At 44.6% G+C, this 13,079-nt stretch overlaps 1 protein-coding gene across 1 annotated transcript; it reads right to left on the reverse strand.

Annotated features, from left to right (window-relative positions):
• Positions 1-1,335: 1,335 nt before the first annotated feature.
• Positions 1,336-12,608, reverse strand: vcpip1 (valosin containing protein (p97)/p47 complex interacting protein 1). The gene is made up of 3 exons (XM_044369146.1): positions 9,543-12,608; positions 5,690-5,776; positions 1,336-3,395 (listed from the first exon to the last, which is right to left on the reverse strand). Exons 1-3 carry the CDS (start codon positions 12,178-12,180, stop codon positions 2,593-2,595), a joined length of 3,528 nt encoding a protein of 1,175 aa, XP_044225081.1. The 5' UTR covers positions 12,181-12,608; the 3' UTR covers positions 1,336-2,592.
• Between the last annotated feature and the right edge of the window lie 471 nt (positions 12,609-13,079).

Here is a 13,079-nt window from a genome sequence, read left to right on the forward strand (position 1 = left end):
GGACAGAAGCACGAAGGCCAAATATCAGATCAACACACTTTCATCTGATTAATTCTTTGGCCATGTTTTTTTTTTTAATGGGAGGTTTCAAACATGAAGCAAAGAAACAAATAACTCACAATTAAACCACAATTAACCACCGTTTGCTTTCTTTTCCCCCTTAATTTGTCGCTCGCTACTGCATTTCAATAACTTCCATCTGAAGTAAAAGTTTATGTCTCTTTTGAAAAAAAAAAAAAAAAAAGGAAATAAATGATGAGTCAACTGAGGAAATTCTTAGTATTTGGATATTTGGGAAGTCTTATTAATTCTAACGAGTGCTTAATCCACTCACACAGGGCGGCGCTTGTTCTTTAAGATGTGAAGCACCTCATGAGACCAGCAGCCTGCTTTCATCAGACATGACACCAGGTTTCCCTCTACGTCCTCTAGGATCAAATGAAGACATTTAAGAATGATTATGTTGACAACCACGGTTCCCCGCGAGGCTTTGACAGAGCTTCCATGTTGTTTAGGTTTTATAGTTCAGTAGATTATTGAACGTTTATTTTAGTGTTTTAGCTTTTTTTTTTAAAAAGAGAGACCAACAGGACAGAAACAGCTGCTGCTAGTCTGACGTTTAGTGTTACAACCACAGCTTAAAAAGGGTTTTTTTTTTTGTGGATCATCGTGTCACACTGACCTCCAGTTAATTATAAAAACTCAACCTGAAACACGGTTCAGCTTGTGCTTTAAACCTGTATGAACAGGACTTCATATGAAGCTCTTTGGGTCGTTTTTACCATCAGATAAAAGAGTCTTGAGTGTGAATATGTGGAGAAATAATTAACTGTTGGATCAACAAGCAACAGTTCAAACACTCAGAAACAAAAACTAAACACCTACATCGATCCATTTGGAGCCAGATCAATATTGGATTTGTGAGGCCAAAATCAAAATGTTGTTGGTCTTTTTTTATTTTTTATTTATAGTTTTAATAAGAACATTTAAACGTGGTTATCAAGGAGACATTTTACATTTGAAAAACAAACTCGTCACTGTTCTTTAAGGTTTCTTAGTCTTTGGCATTTCTGTGCTGACAGTTATTGTTACTAATCAGCAGACATATTGATATTAATGATGACTGTATTCAGCGGTAAACAAATCTGATATTTAAACAGGTTTCAAATGTAAAATATACTCTCACTGAGCACTTTATTAGCTGTGATCTAGTGCGATCCAACACAACAGCTCTGCAATAAATTCTACTTTTATGAAGTTTCTACATTTTCAGATTTTGTTGACATTGTCAGAAAGGTGATAATTCTACTTGATGTTTATTATTGAGGTGGTAGCGGGGGGGGGGGGGGGGGGGGGGGTTGTGTGTCCGTCCCGTTAACATACATGAACATACAAACTGAAAATGTAGAAGTTTCATAAAAGTAGAATTTATGACAGAGCTGATTTATTGGCTCGCTGAGTGTTTCACTCCAAAAACACTTTTTTAAACGTCGACCTCGCAGCAGCTGTTACTCTCCTTACCTCCAGGTGGCGCAGGCGGGTCCGGAGCCGCGGCTGAACCAGGTGCTTCACATCAGTGACCGTTGTGTGTGCTGAGAAACTGGAATAATAAATGTGAATTTTAAGTGGTGACCCTTTTATGACGGTCGAGAAGGAAGCGGGACAAGTCGAGCAAACACAGATCCGGAAGTCTTCGGACAACACGGGAGTCGGGACGACGTGGGGGTGGGGGGGGGGGGGGGGGGGGGGAAAGCGGATTCGGGTGATGAAGGCGTTGATGCGTACAGAGAGGCCGGTGCACTTCACTTCTCAGAGCGTGCACTTTTGACGGAAGCATGTTCGCGGGACGTTACGCCGCCGGCACACCAGCAGCAGCAGCTCTCCCCCCCTCCTCCTCCTCCTCCTCCTCCTCCTCCTCCTGACGGCAGGTTAAGACTCACAGGATTCTTCTATCTACAGGAATGCGTCTCACACATGAATCCGAGTTTGTTTTTTTGTTTTTTGTTTTTTTTAAATCCTCGGATCTCGAAGCGTGTTTATAGCGAGAAGATTAGACGTCTGCAGGTGGGAATCTCAGGGATAAAAGATACAATCCTACCACCACACGGGCGACTCTGCGATATACTGCAAGACAGTCGTTTACGATACATCATCAACTGAAGAGGGAAACTTATCCTAACGAAAAAGGCAAAAGAACTTCTTTCAAAAAGCGGGAATCAATCATACGCTGTATTTATTTTTTTTTTTTTTTACTGCATTCTGAAGTTTTCAGTTTGACAGCTGAGATGAGAGTGTGTACCAAAGTGCATAGAGTTCAAACACACACAGCAGCAGCCTCGGTATTGCAACACAAGTGTGATATCGGTGTGAAAGTATCAATGATGTATCGCACGGATCGTGTCTCCATGTATCCACGACTTTTCCCTCGCAGAGTCTGTAGAGAGGTGAGGACGGTCGGCCCGCTCTTAAGTCATGCAGTAAAGACAACGAAACACGATGAAGACCAAAGCTTTAGGATCCGACCTGAGGCGTTACGACCCACAGATGCCGGCCGGGCGGGGTGGAGGCGGGGCGGGGATCTCGGCAGAGTGATCAGGAGTGATCCATGGGTTCGGTGGCGTTGCTCTGCTCGGCGTCCTGGCTCTCCATCTCCTCCGGTTCCTCCGTCTTCCCCTCTGGTTTGCTGGCTGCCGCCACCTCCGCCGCACCTGCTGCAGCCGGGGGTTCGTGGTTGGTGGCAGATGTTGGCTGGCCGGCTCCCGTCTTAGTCCCGCCTGTCCGCTCCTGGCTGGCCCCTCCCCCTGCGGCAGCCGTGCTCTGCTGCTCTCTCAGGTGGCGCTCCATGGAGGCCTGGATGGAGGACACCATCTCCTGCAGCTTCCTCCGCTGCTGCTCCATCAGGCTGGGGTCCACGCCGCGGCCGTCCTTCATGGTGACGAAGCCCGGCGCCATGCGGACCAGCTCCCTGGTGGCATCCTCGGGGATGTCCGACAGGTCCGGGGGGCCTCGGGACACGCTGGCGCTCAGGTCCACGCCGCTGCTGTGCTGGCGTGTGATAGGTCGGTGTTCTGGAGGGGAGGAGCCCCCGCTGCTGCCCAGAGAGTGGCCTTTACCCTGGAAGGCAGTGACGCTCTGCAGCTGCTCCTTCTTGCGCACCACGCCGCCACTGCCCAGCCGCAGCACGCCGTGGGACGGACTCCCCTCTCTGCTGCCCCTGGTGGCCGCCTCCGAGCGCAGCTGGACCAGCGCCTCCTTCACCAGCTCCTCCACCTCGGGGCCGACGGGGAAGTGACCGGCAGTGTCCACGCAGAGCTCCAGCCGCTCCTCTGCTGCGTTGTAGACAAACGTCTTCCCCGTCAGGTGAGGCAGAGTGCAGTGTTTCCCGTCCATCAGCCCTGAAAGAGACGATGAGTGAAGACTGTTCAGGACACCAAATCAAAAGTTATCTCTCCCTTACCTGAAGTTACCTGAATATAACGAGGTTCAGTGTAACCTAAATATAGTAAACAGGGCTGGTTATGCTTTGATTGTTTTTATATTGATGCCATTATGAAACCTTACTTTTTACCGTGAGTATAAATACTTTTCCACAAAACTTAGTTGTTAAATGTTGAGTTTTGAGAATTTGAGTTACCAAAGATACAGTAAGAAATGAAGAAAAGTGATTTAAATCAGGAAATATCTGATCAAAAAAAGAAGTGAACAAAACTTAGAACCTGCCAACTTTCAGTCTATGATGTTTTGCTTGAAACAGACTACTCGACTCTGTATCAATCTTTCACAGTAAAAGAATCACTAATCAGCAGAACGTGTTGCTGGTTTTGAATATGGGATGTGTTTGTGTCAATCTGCCACAATAAATAAAGTAAAGCCTTACAAGTGTTTGATTTGATCATATAACCTTAAAATATCAAGCATGTCGGCAGTGACTTCACTGATATTTTGAGTGAATCTTAAAACAACAGTCAGGAGCCCAAATGAACATTGAAACCTGTTTTTCTCGCTGAAATCATTCCTCCTGTTCATACTGACCATTAGAAGATCCCTTCATAATGACCTTACAATGGAAGTGATGAAGGACAAAATCCACAGTCCTCCTTCTGTGTAAAAATGTATTTCAAAGTTTATCTGAAGCTAATATGAAGCTTCAGCGTCCAAATGAGTCAAATCAAGTAGATATCTTTCAACGTTACAGTCTTTTTAGTGCCAAAGTTCCTCTTTTTGTTACTATACTTCCACCTGCAGCTCAACAGGGAAACACTGTCCGAGGAAACACAAAGAGGGAATTTGATGCTAAAAAGACTGTAAATGTGTCAGATATCCACTTGATATGACTAACTCACACTGCTGAAGCTTCACATAGACTTTTAAATGACTGTGTGGACACACTGTGGATTTTGGCCTCCATCACTTCCATTGAAAACACATTTGAAGGATCTTTTAATATCCAGGAGGAATGATTACAGCGAGGAAAACCTCTTTTACTGTTCATATGGACACCTGACTGCTGGTTTAACACACACTTGAAAAACTGTGAACTGGTCCTTTGAACCTTCCATACATGCAGTACCACAGTTTGCCCAGCAGATGTCTCCAGTTCATCTCCACATGTTTTTAGACAATCAACCACTTTAGTGCTTTAGAAAGTTTGGTTTCATCATCACTGTTTTCATGACAGTTTTTGAAACTAAATGCCAAGAACACAATTCATTCACTATTAAGACATTATTAAAATATTACTGACATTATAAAAGTGTTGATGTCTTTAAACTTAAAACCTCATTTGTCTTTTGATTAAGACTGACTTGTAGACATTATTTACTTTATTTTAATCACTCATTATATTTGTGTTGCAATTTATTCCCTCTTATCAATTTTATGTCTTTATCTAGCTTTTTATTTCACTCTATTATTATTATTATTATATATATATTTTTAAAATATTTTATTTTATTACATTTTCATAATATTTATTTCTAATGCACATTAGTCTCAAATTCTTTTACTGTTTACTGAATTGTACTAACTGTATGAGAGGGGCTCTACAAATGAATTGCGGTTGATTTAATTGATTGATTATTGGACACAGGAAACCTGGTTAGTTGGATAAATGAGGTTACTTCAAGTTTACTGTAATGTAGTAAAAACTGGTTACTGTGAACTCTTGTATGCACATGACCGGACGTCTTGTTCACATGATTTACTGCAAAAAGCTGACTGTAACCTGTTTACAGTGGTCAATGTAACTACTCAAATATTGTACATAATAAGTACATTTTTCGAGGTCCTTTAAAATCAGTTTTTACATGTTATGCTACTTTATGTTTCTACTTCACTACATTTCAGAAAGAAGCTTTAGTCACTTTTCAGATTCAAACACATCCTGATGCTTTGTTACAGACTAAACTACCCAACAATATAAAAAAGTGTGAAATGAGCTCCACATTGCATTAAATGCATCAGTAAAAACAGTTCAAGTATAATAAATGTACTCTGCATGGTGCCGGTTTGTATGATAAGTACTTTGACTTTCAGTACATTTTGCTGGTGATACTTTTGTACTTTTACTTAAGTAACATTTTGAATGCAGGACGTGTACTTGTACTAAAGATCTAAATAATTCTTCCAGCACCGCCTGGTTACTTATCTGCATGAAAACGAACAGCTTGAGCTAAAAAAACAAACGTACCCATGTCTTTTTTGACAATGTTGTAAAAGACGCCTCCCTGCTGGAATAAGTGTGGCAGCTTCTTTGCGTACGACCAAACGTCCTCACCTGGAAGAGACGCAGAGAGAAACAAAGATTTAAAAAAAAAAACACATCCGAGACTCGGAAACTCAGCACAACATTCAAATGTTTGTGTCTGCAGGCTGGATATAATCTGTACAACTCCTCATGCAGTTATAACAATCCACAGCTGATATAACTGCTGTCTTAAAAGGACAATTTCCTGTTTTTTTTACAGTCCAGGTCTTGTTTTTGTAGATTGCTCCATTATTTCATCAGTTATGGAAACGTTTTACTCCCCAGTTTGATTTGACTGCAGCTTAAACCTTAGAGACCTTGATTAATGGATTAGTCGCCAACTTAAATGAATCGCCAACCATTTTAATAATTGATTAATGGTTAAGAATCATCCTTTAGACAAAAAAATCCATATTTTCTCATTCCAGCTTCTTAAATGTGAATATTTTCTGGCTTCTTTGGACAAAACAAGACATTTGAGGATGTCGTCTTGGGTTTTGGGAAAACCTGATTGACATTTTTCACCATTTTCTGTTTTTTTTATGATCTAGACAACTAATTGATTAATTAGAAAAAAAAATCAACAGATTAACTGATAATAAAAATAATTGTTAGCTGCAGCCCTCTGGTTCAGAATCCAACTGGACTTCACTGATAAACCCTGTTGTTGAGTTGAGTCTCTGAGTCTGTCTGTAAACTGAAGCAGCTGAAGAAACTGCTGAGCGATGATTGATAAAACTCTACCCTAACCCTAAACAGGTAGAAAAAAAACCAGTGAAGGTAAAAATAATACCTCGATTTTTACAGTGATAATAATTCATCTAATTCTTCATACATCCTCTTTTGATAAAAAAAAATTACAATCACAATCAAAACTAGAACTTTAAATTGATTTCTTGGCATGAACAAAACATCAATCGGCTTATTTTATTGAGGGGCTGCAACTAACGATTATTTTCTCATTTTGTCTATAAAATGTCAGAAACGCCTGTTCTGACTTCTTAGAGCTCGAGGCGACGTCTTCAGCTGTCTTGTTTTGTCTGATCAACAGTCCAAAATCCAAAGATATTTGGTTTATTATCATCCACCACACAGAAAAGCTTCAAATCTTCACATTTAAGAAGCTGCAACCTGCAAATATTTGGCATTTTTGCTTAAAAAAATGACTGATCGCTTCAGCTCTACGATAATCATTTTAAATTGTCTATTCAGTATCGCTGTGATGTCAAAATTTTACCCAAAATAACACACCAATCTGAAAAGATTCATTTTTTTTGATTTATAAAGCACTGTGACTGTGCACTTTCACTCATTTTAGCAAAAATACATTACTTTTGTTAACATGTTATGAAAGATTTTTCAAATGGAGACATTTAATATATTATATCATATGTTTAAAAATAAAATATGTGTGTAATCTTGACAAAAAAACAAGGTATGACTATGTAAAAAAGCAGATATGATATTAGTAACATTATTTCTGACACTCAGCTGTGTGAACTCTCAGTTTACAGAAGCTGACTGATGATGTTTTGTTTGAAAACTGGACGGGAGGATTATTGAATATGAGCTCTTGCTAACAGGAAGTGCAGCGTCAGGCCTGCGGAGCGTTCAGGAGCTCAGAGTGCAGATGAAACAGACGCTCTCTGTTACGCTGCCTGCTGACCGGCCGATCTGTTTATCTGAACGCAGCCGCGACCTTTGACCCTGTTGGCAGGTGAGACGGGACTGGGACCAGATGCCTGAGTCAGCACAGTCAACACACACACACACACACACACACACACACAGTCCTGCTGTGGTGGGCGTCGCCTGTGACCTCTGAGCTCAATCTGCTTCTCAGCCGACGCCTGCGGCTTGTTATTCACCTGCCTGTTGCGACGACCAATCGGGAACCGGCATGCACCTGAGGCGTACACCTGGACCAGAGTATGTGAGCAGACTGAAGCAGCAGCAGCAGCAGCAGCAACAAGTTTCCTCTCATGCAGCATTACAGCCACTCTGCTCTCACTCCACAAAAAGCCCCCCGCTGCAGGTCACTCTGGACCAAATGCAGCTGCATTAAACAATGAGAGGTGACATTTAGAAGCAACGTGAACACAGTCAGCGTCAGTGGAAACACCCACACAGAGGCAAACAGATGCAGATTCAGTACAGGCGGTAAAAACCGAGCTGAAGACACTTCTGCTTGAGTTGAGAATGTTTCAACACGGGCCGAAAAAAAGTGATCCTGTCTGCTGGTTTTCATTTAAAACAACACTTTTTTGCAAAACTTAAAGATTCCCGCCAAACATATAACATACAAAAATACTTTGAATAATTATGTCTAATATCGTAAAAGATCTCCTTCAGTGGAAGTGATGGAGGCCAAAATCCACAGTGTGTCCACACAGTCATTTAAAAGTCTGTGTGAAGCTTATATGAGGCTTCAGCAGTCTGAGTTAGTCATATCAAGTGGATATCTGACACATTTACAGTCTTTGCGTTTCCTCGGACAGTGTTTCCCTGTTGAGCTGCAGGTGGAAGTATAGTAACAAAAAGAGGATCTTTGGCACTAAAAAGACTGTAATGTTGAAAGATATCTACTTGATTTGACTCATTTGGACGCTGAAGCTTCATATTAGCTTCAGATAAACTTTGAAATACATTTTTGTGCAAAAACTGTGGATTTTGTCCTCCATCACTTCCATTGTAAGTGCATTATGAAGGGATCTTCTAATGGTCAGTATGAACAGGAGGAATGATTACAGCAAGAAAAACAGCTTTAATGTTCATTTAGGCTCCTGACTGTTGGTTTAAGACACACTTGAAAAATTCTGAACTTCCCTTTAAGGTGAGCAGAGTGAAACGTTCCTCCTTCAGCAGATGAATGTGAAAACAACACCAAAGAAAAGTAAAACTAATCCGTCTTTGCTCAAAGCCTTTTTTCGTGACTTCGTGACTAATGAAGTCAAACTTCTTTAACTACCATACAAGAATAAGACAGGACACAAATAGCTGCCAAAATAAAAGCAGGATGACGATTTAAATTAGGAATCATCGGGTCGAACCATAAGGAAAGAAGACTAAGAGTTTTAAAAAACAGTTATGAACAGTAATAACTCAAAATCAAGATCTCTTCACTCCTGTTGTAGATCTTTACGTTGTCACTAGTAATATTGTGGGAACTCAAGTTAAACTTTAATCAAAGATGGATTTAACTGAAGTGGAGCTGTCTGAAATATGAGTTATGAGTCTTTAACTGGACGTCGATGCAACAGAAGTGACGAAACTAACTTTAGTCGGAGAAACTCTTGAAATGAATTTGTGAAACTACAGTCAGATATGACTTTCACTTCTGACTGGTCAGTAGAATTACAGATATATTTGATGTGAATCTGGTTTGGCTCTGAAACAGTTCCTTGAACGAATCACGCGATTGAATTATTCTCACCGATAGTCAATAAAAATATTAAATATTTGGTGGTTCTAGAAAAATACTATTTATTATTATATTAATATTGTAGACAATGTTAAAATATTCTGCTTTTCTCTGTTTGACATCACCCAACTGAATCATTTTGAGATTTTCAATCTAACTGATCAGTTAAAAAAAAATAATCAATGATGACGCTAATCACTCAATCTGTGACCTTAGTCCAGCTGATAAAGTGACCCGACACCTTCCACCTGGATGATGTGTTTTTCTCTCTGTGTCACAGCTGAACTGTGTGTGTTTGTAGGTAATCTCATGAGGAGGAGGTGGAGGAGGCCTCAGGGGAGGCATCCTACATGTCACACTTCTCTGTATTCTTACCCATCAGGGTTGCTAGGAGACAGAGGGAGGACATCTCAAGGTCAATGCTGTCTTGGAGTTCACGGCTGCTCATCCTGCCGGACGTCACGGCGTCCTCGCTCTTCACTGAGTGTGAGCTGGAGGCGCGAGGTATGGAGGCCGCGGGGCTCTTGTCCTCGGGGCCCCTCAGTATCTCCACCGTCACCCTGTCGCCGTGCTGCAGCGCCACCGGCTCGTTCTCCTCGCCATCCTTAGGCGGGACCAGCTCTTTGGGCGGGAAGCCGTAGCGGATGCACTGCTGCGCCGGCGGCACGCTGAACTGGTTTGCGATGCTCCTCTGCAGCTCTGAGAAGGTGGTGTGGGCCTGCAGGGTCAGCATGGCCTGCCTGCCGTCACTGGTGGTCACACGGATTTTCTTCTCCTTACTGGACGAGGAAGGGGAGGAGGATTTGGTGGGCGTGGCCGGAGCTGAGGAGGAGGAGGTTTCAGGAGACCCGCTGGGGGAAGATGTCCGGCCGTGGCCTTTCTGCTCCTGCTTCAGCCGGTCGGTCCGGCGTTTCTGTGTGACGAAGGCCTGCTCGCTGATGCTCTGCTGCAAGCTGCGCTCCGCCCGGCTCATCGTCAGCTCCTCCTTGTGGAGCGTCTTTGCTTTCTGACCTGTCAGGATGATCTTGGTGGGCGGCTGGGGGTCCACCACCTGCGGAGTCTCTGTGCTGTCGGTGAGGCGCTGGGCGTGGGCCCCGTCGATGGACACCGGGTTGTACTCGTCGGGGTTCTTCTTGGCAGTGTGATGTAGGATGGTGTTGACGACTTTCTGCACCAGGATCTCGCTGCCAAACTCCCCTGGGAAGTGTTTAGTGACCAGCTTCATGGCCACATCATACACATTGCTGTTCAAAGCTGGTTCAGTCTCATACTGGAACCAGTACACCGTCTCCCGCACCACCCGGCCCCCCCACTCCAGTGTGATGGGGAAGGCCTCAGGGAGGTTGTCGTACTCCTTCCCTTCCCAGTAATGCTTAAAGCCACACCCACACTTCCCGCCCTGGGAGCGGGTGTTGGTTCTGTCCCCGTCCAGGTAAACCACCGACCCGTTGCCGTGGATGTGGCGTACTGATGTGCCATGACACCAGTTGCAGGTGTTGAGGGAGCTCAGTTTGTAATCTGGGATGAGGACGTCTCTCTGGGGGTCATATGAGCAGACTACATTGTTGAGCGGGAAGCTGTAGTTCTTGTCCGGCCGTAGCTGACCGTGTGTGGACTTGGCTAAGTTGTAGAGCTTCCCGCCAGGAACCAGCCACTCTGCCGGCACGTGGAGCTCAGAGAGGGCACCGCAGATCAGGCAGCGGTGCAGCCGGTTCTCCATCACCGACTTCTTAGCTGCCTCAGTCACCTCCTCCGGTTGGATGCCGATCACACCAGTGCGTCTGTAGACGTACTGGTGCACGTCGGCCACCAGTGACGGGTGGATGCTGTGCTTCTCCATGAACACCTCTTCCATGGCGTTGACCAGCCTCATCAGATATTTGTCCTGCAGGCTGCGGTCACCGCCAATCACACAGCTTCCGTCCGGTTCCAGCTTGATGTACTTCCTGATGAGCTCCTGCGGGACACCCCAGGCCTTTGGCAGCAGGCGGGCCGGCAGCTTCGGCAGCACCGTGTTCTTGATTCCCACCAGAGGGATGTAGTGGTTCCTGCCAGAGCTGCTCCAGGCGATGCAGATGGGTTTGTTGAGCTTCCCGTCTTTCCCCCTGCACTGCTCCTCCGCCACCAGCCCGGGCAGAAAGGTGGCTGAGTAATCCCCTGAGCTCCTCATCCCGCTCAGGGAGTCCAGCAGGATGATGGGGCGGTGCAGGACGTTGGCGAGGCCGAATATGTGGATGTTGCGAAGCCCGAGCGGGACACCTTCAGGCGGGATGAATAGAGGATCGCACTCGTTGATGATGTCCTCCCACTCAGCAGCATCAATAAAATCCTGAAAGAGGCTCTTGTAGCGGTCCAGGTTCTGCTTGAAGTTCTGCTTCAGGTTCTCTCTCAGGGCGTGCCAGAACAGTTCTCTGCCCACCAGCGCTCTAGACACGGCATGGACCAGGCAGTGCCCGTCTCCATCCACATGGACGGGGATGAGACATTCTCTGCTGCCATTGGCTTTCTTCACCTCCTCCAGAGTGTCGTGGAGGTAGATGAGACTCCCGGACCGGTCCTTGCCGTAGCCCATGGTGGAGACATGGTCCGGCTCGATCAGGAAAGCTCTGTCTCCCAGCAGCGAGCAGTCAAACATCTCGCCCTGGTTCATGTCTCTCAGCAGCCGGGCTTTGCCCGTTTGTTTGTCCATGCCGTACCTGGTGAGGACCGGAGACAGCAGCTTGCAGTGGTAGTTGGACAGCCCCATCACCTTCACTAGCTCGGTCCCTTTCTTTGGGGCCCCGGTGACGCCGAGCAGCGCATTTCTGAGCAGATTGTGGAGCACAACATCTGGATCCGTCACTTCTTCGACATTTATCAGGTTCTTCTGTTCGTGGCGCTGACCACACTCGGTGCACTCGATGCTAACGGAGCCGTGAGCGGGGAAGAAGAGCCTCGCCTGACATTTCGGGTCTGGGCAGGTACCAGACAAAATACGCTTGTCTTTCTTCTTTGAGCTCTGCAGCAGCGACATTTCGGGCGGAGAAAAGCTGAAACTGTGTGTCAGCTTCACAGAATCATGATAGTCAGGCTGTCAGACGGGCTTCGACTCTGCTAACCAGAGTTATTTACCAGAATAACACAAGAACAACACGGAAGCGGCTGTTTTTTTCTCTAGCAACTGACCGTTGCAAAACGTAACTACGTCATGACGTCGAGTTGTGGGAGTTGTAGTTTTTGCAATGTAATTGCTTTCCCATATGTACTCACGATACTCGAAATTACTGTCTTTTCTTTTTATCTTTCTCCCAATATTTATCAGGAACCACAGAATACCTGTTTGGGTAAATCAATATTTATTGTTAAATGATTAGAAATAGCAATCTTAACCTTAAATTGACTACATTTACCAGAATGCAACACGCTGCAGTGACGTTTTGTTGTGTCAGGAAGTCAATAAAGCGGAATCATGGCTGTATGAGCAGAATTGATGGATTGTTTCACGAAGTGTTTTAATAAATCTGGTCACTAAGATGTAATAAAACCAGTTTTGGCTGCTTCGGTTTGTACAGTTTTGTGGGGTTGTGGGTTTGTATAGTTTAGGCCATGAAGCTAGCTGATGTTACCGACTACCGAGTTTACCGGTTAACTTGGCAGTAGCTACTAGCCTGCTGCTAACCGGACTCTGAGCTGCTCACTTTCTGGTTAGTCAAGAAAACGTTAATAGAAACAATAATGACAGCTAGTCGCCTGAAACAAGCCGTGTATGCCAACTAACGGCTGTTCAAAACGGTGCGCACCGAGCGGCCCGTTAAACCGATAATTTCCCTGTCTGGACCTGGAGCTTTGAGAGAAAAGATGCTGCCGCCGAATTCCGCTCAGAAATATGACAATTCATTGTTTATTTGCTCACTGGCCAATATTAAGAAATTA

Source organism: Thunnus albacares, chromosome 12 (assembly GCF_914725855.1).
Source record: "Thunnus albacares chromosome 12, fThuAlb1.1, whole genome shotgun sequence".
Lineage (NCBI taxonomy): Eukaryota > Metazoa > Chordata > Actinopteri > Scombriformes > Scombridae > Thunnus > Thunnus albacares.

Bases quoted from the DNA above. Each gene is read 5' to 3' on its own strand.
- vcpip1 (XM_044369146.1), bottom strand. From the start codon at position 12,180: ATGTCGCTGCTGCAGAGCTCAAAGAAGAAAGACAAGCGTATTTTGTCT. The intron at 5,777-9,542 runs GTAAGAATACAG...CGTCTCTTCCAG, and splicing joins TCTCCTAGCAACCCTGATGG to GTGAGGACGTTTGGTCGTAC. The intron at 3,396-5,689 runs GTACGTTTGTTT...CGTCTCTTTCAG, and splicing joins CATTGTCAAAAAAGACATGG to GGCTGATGGACGGGAAACAC.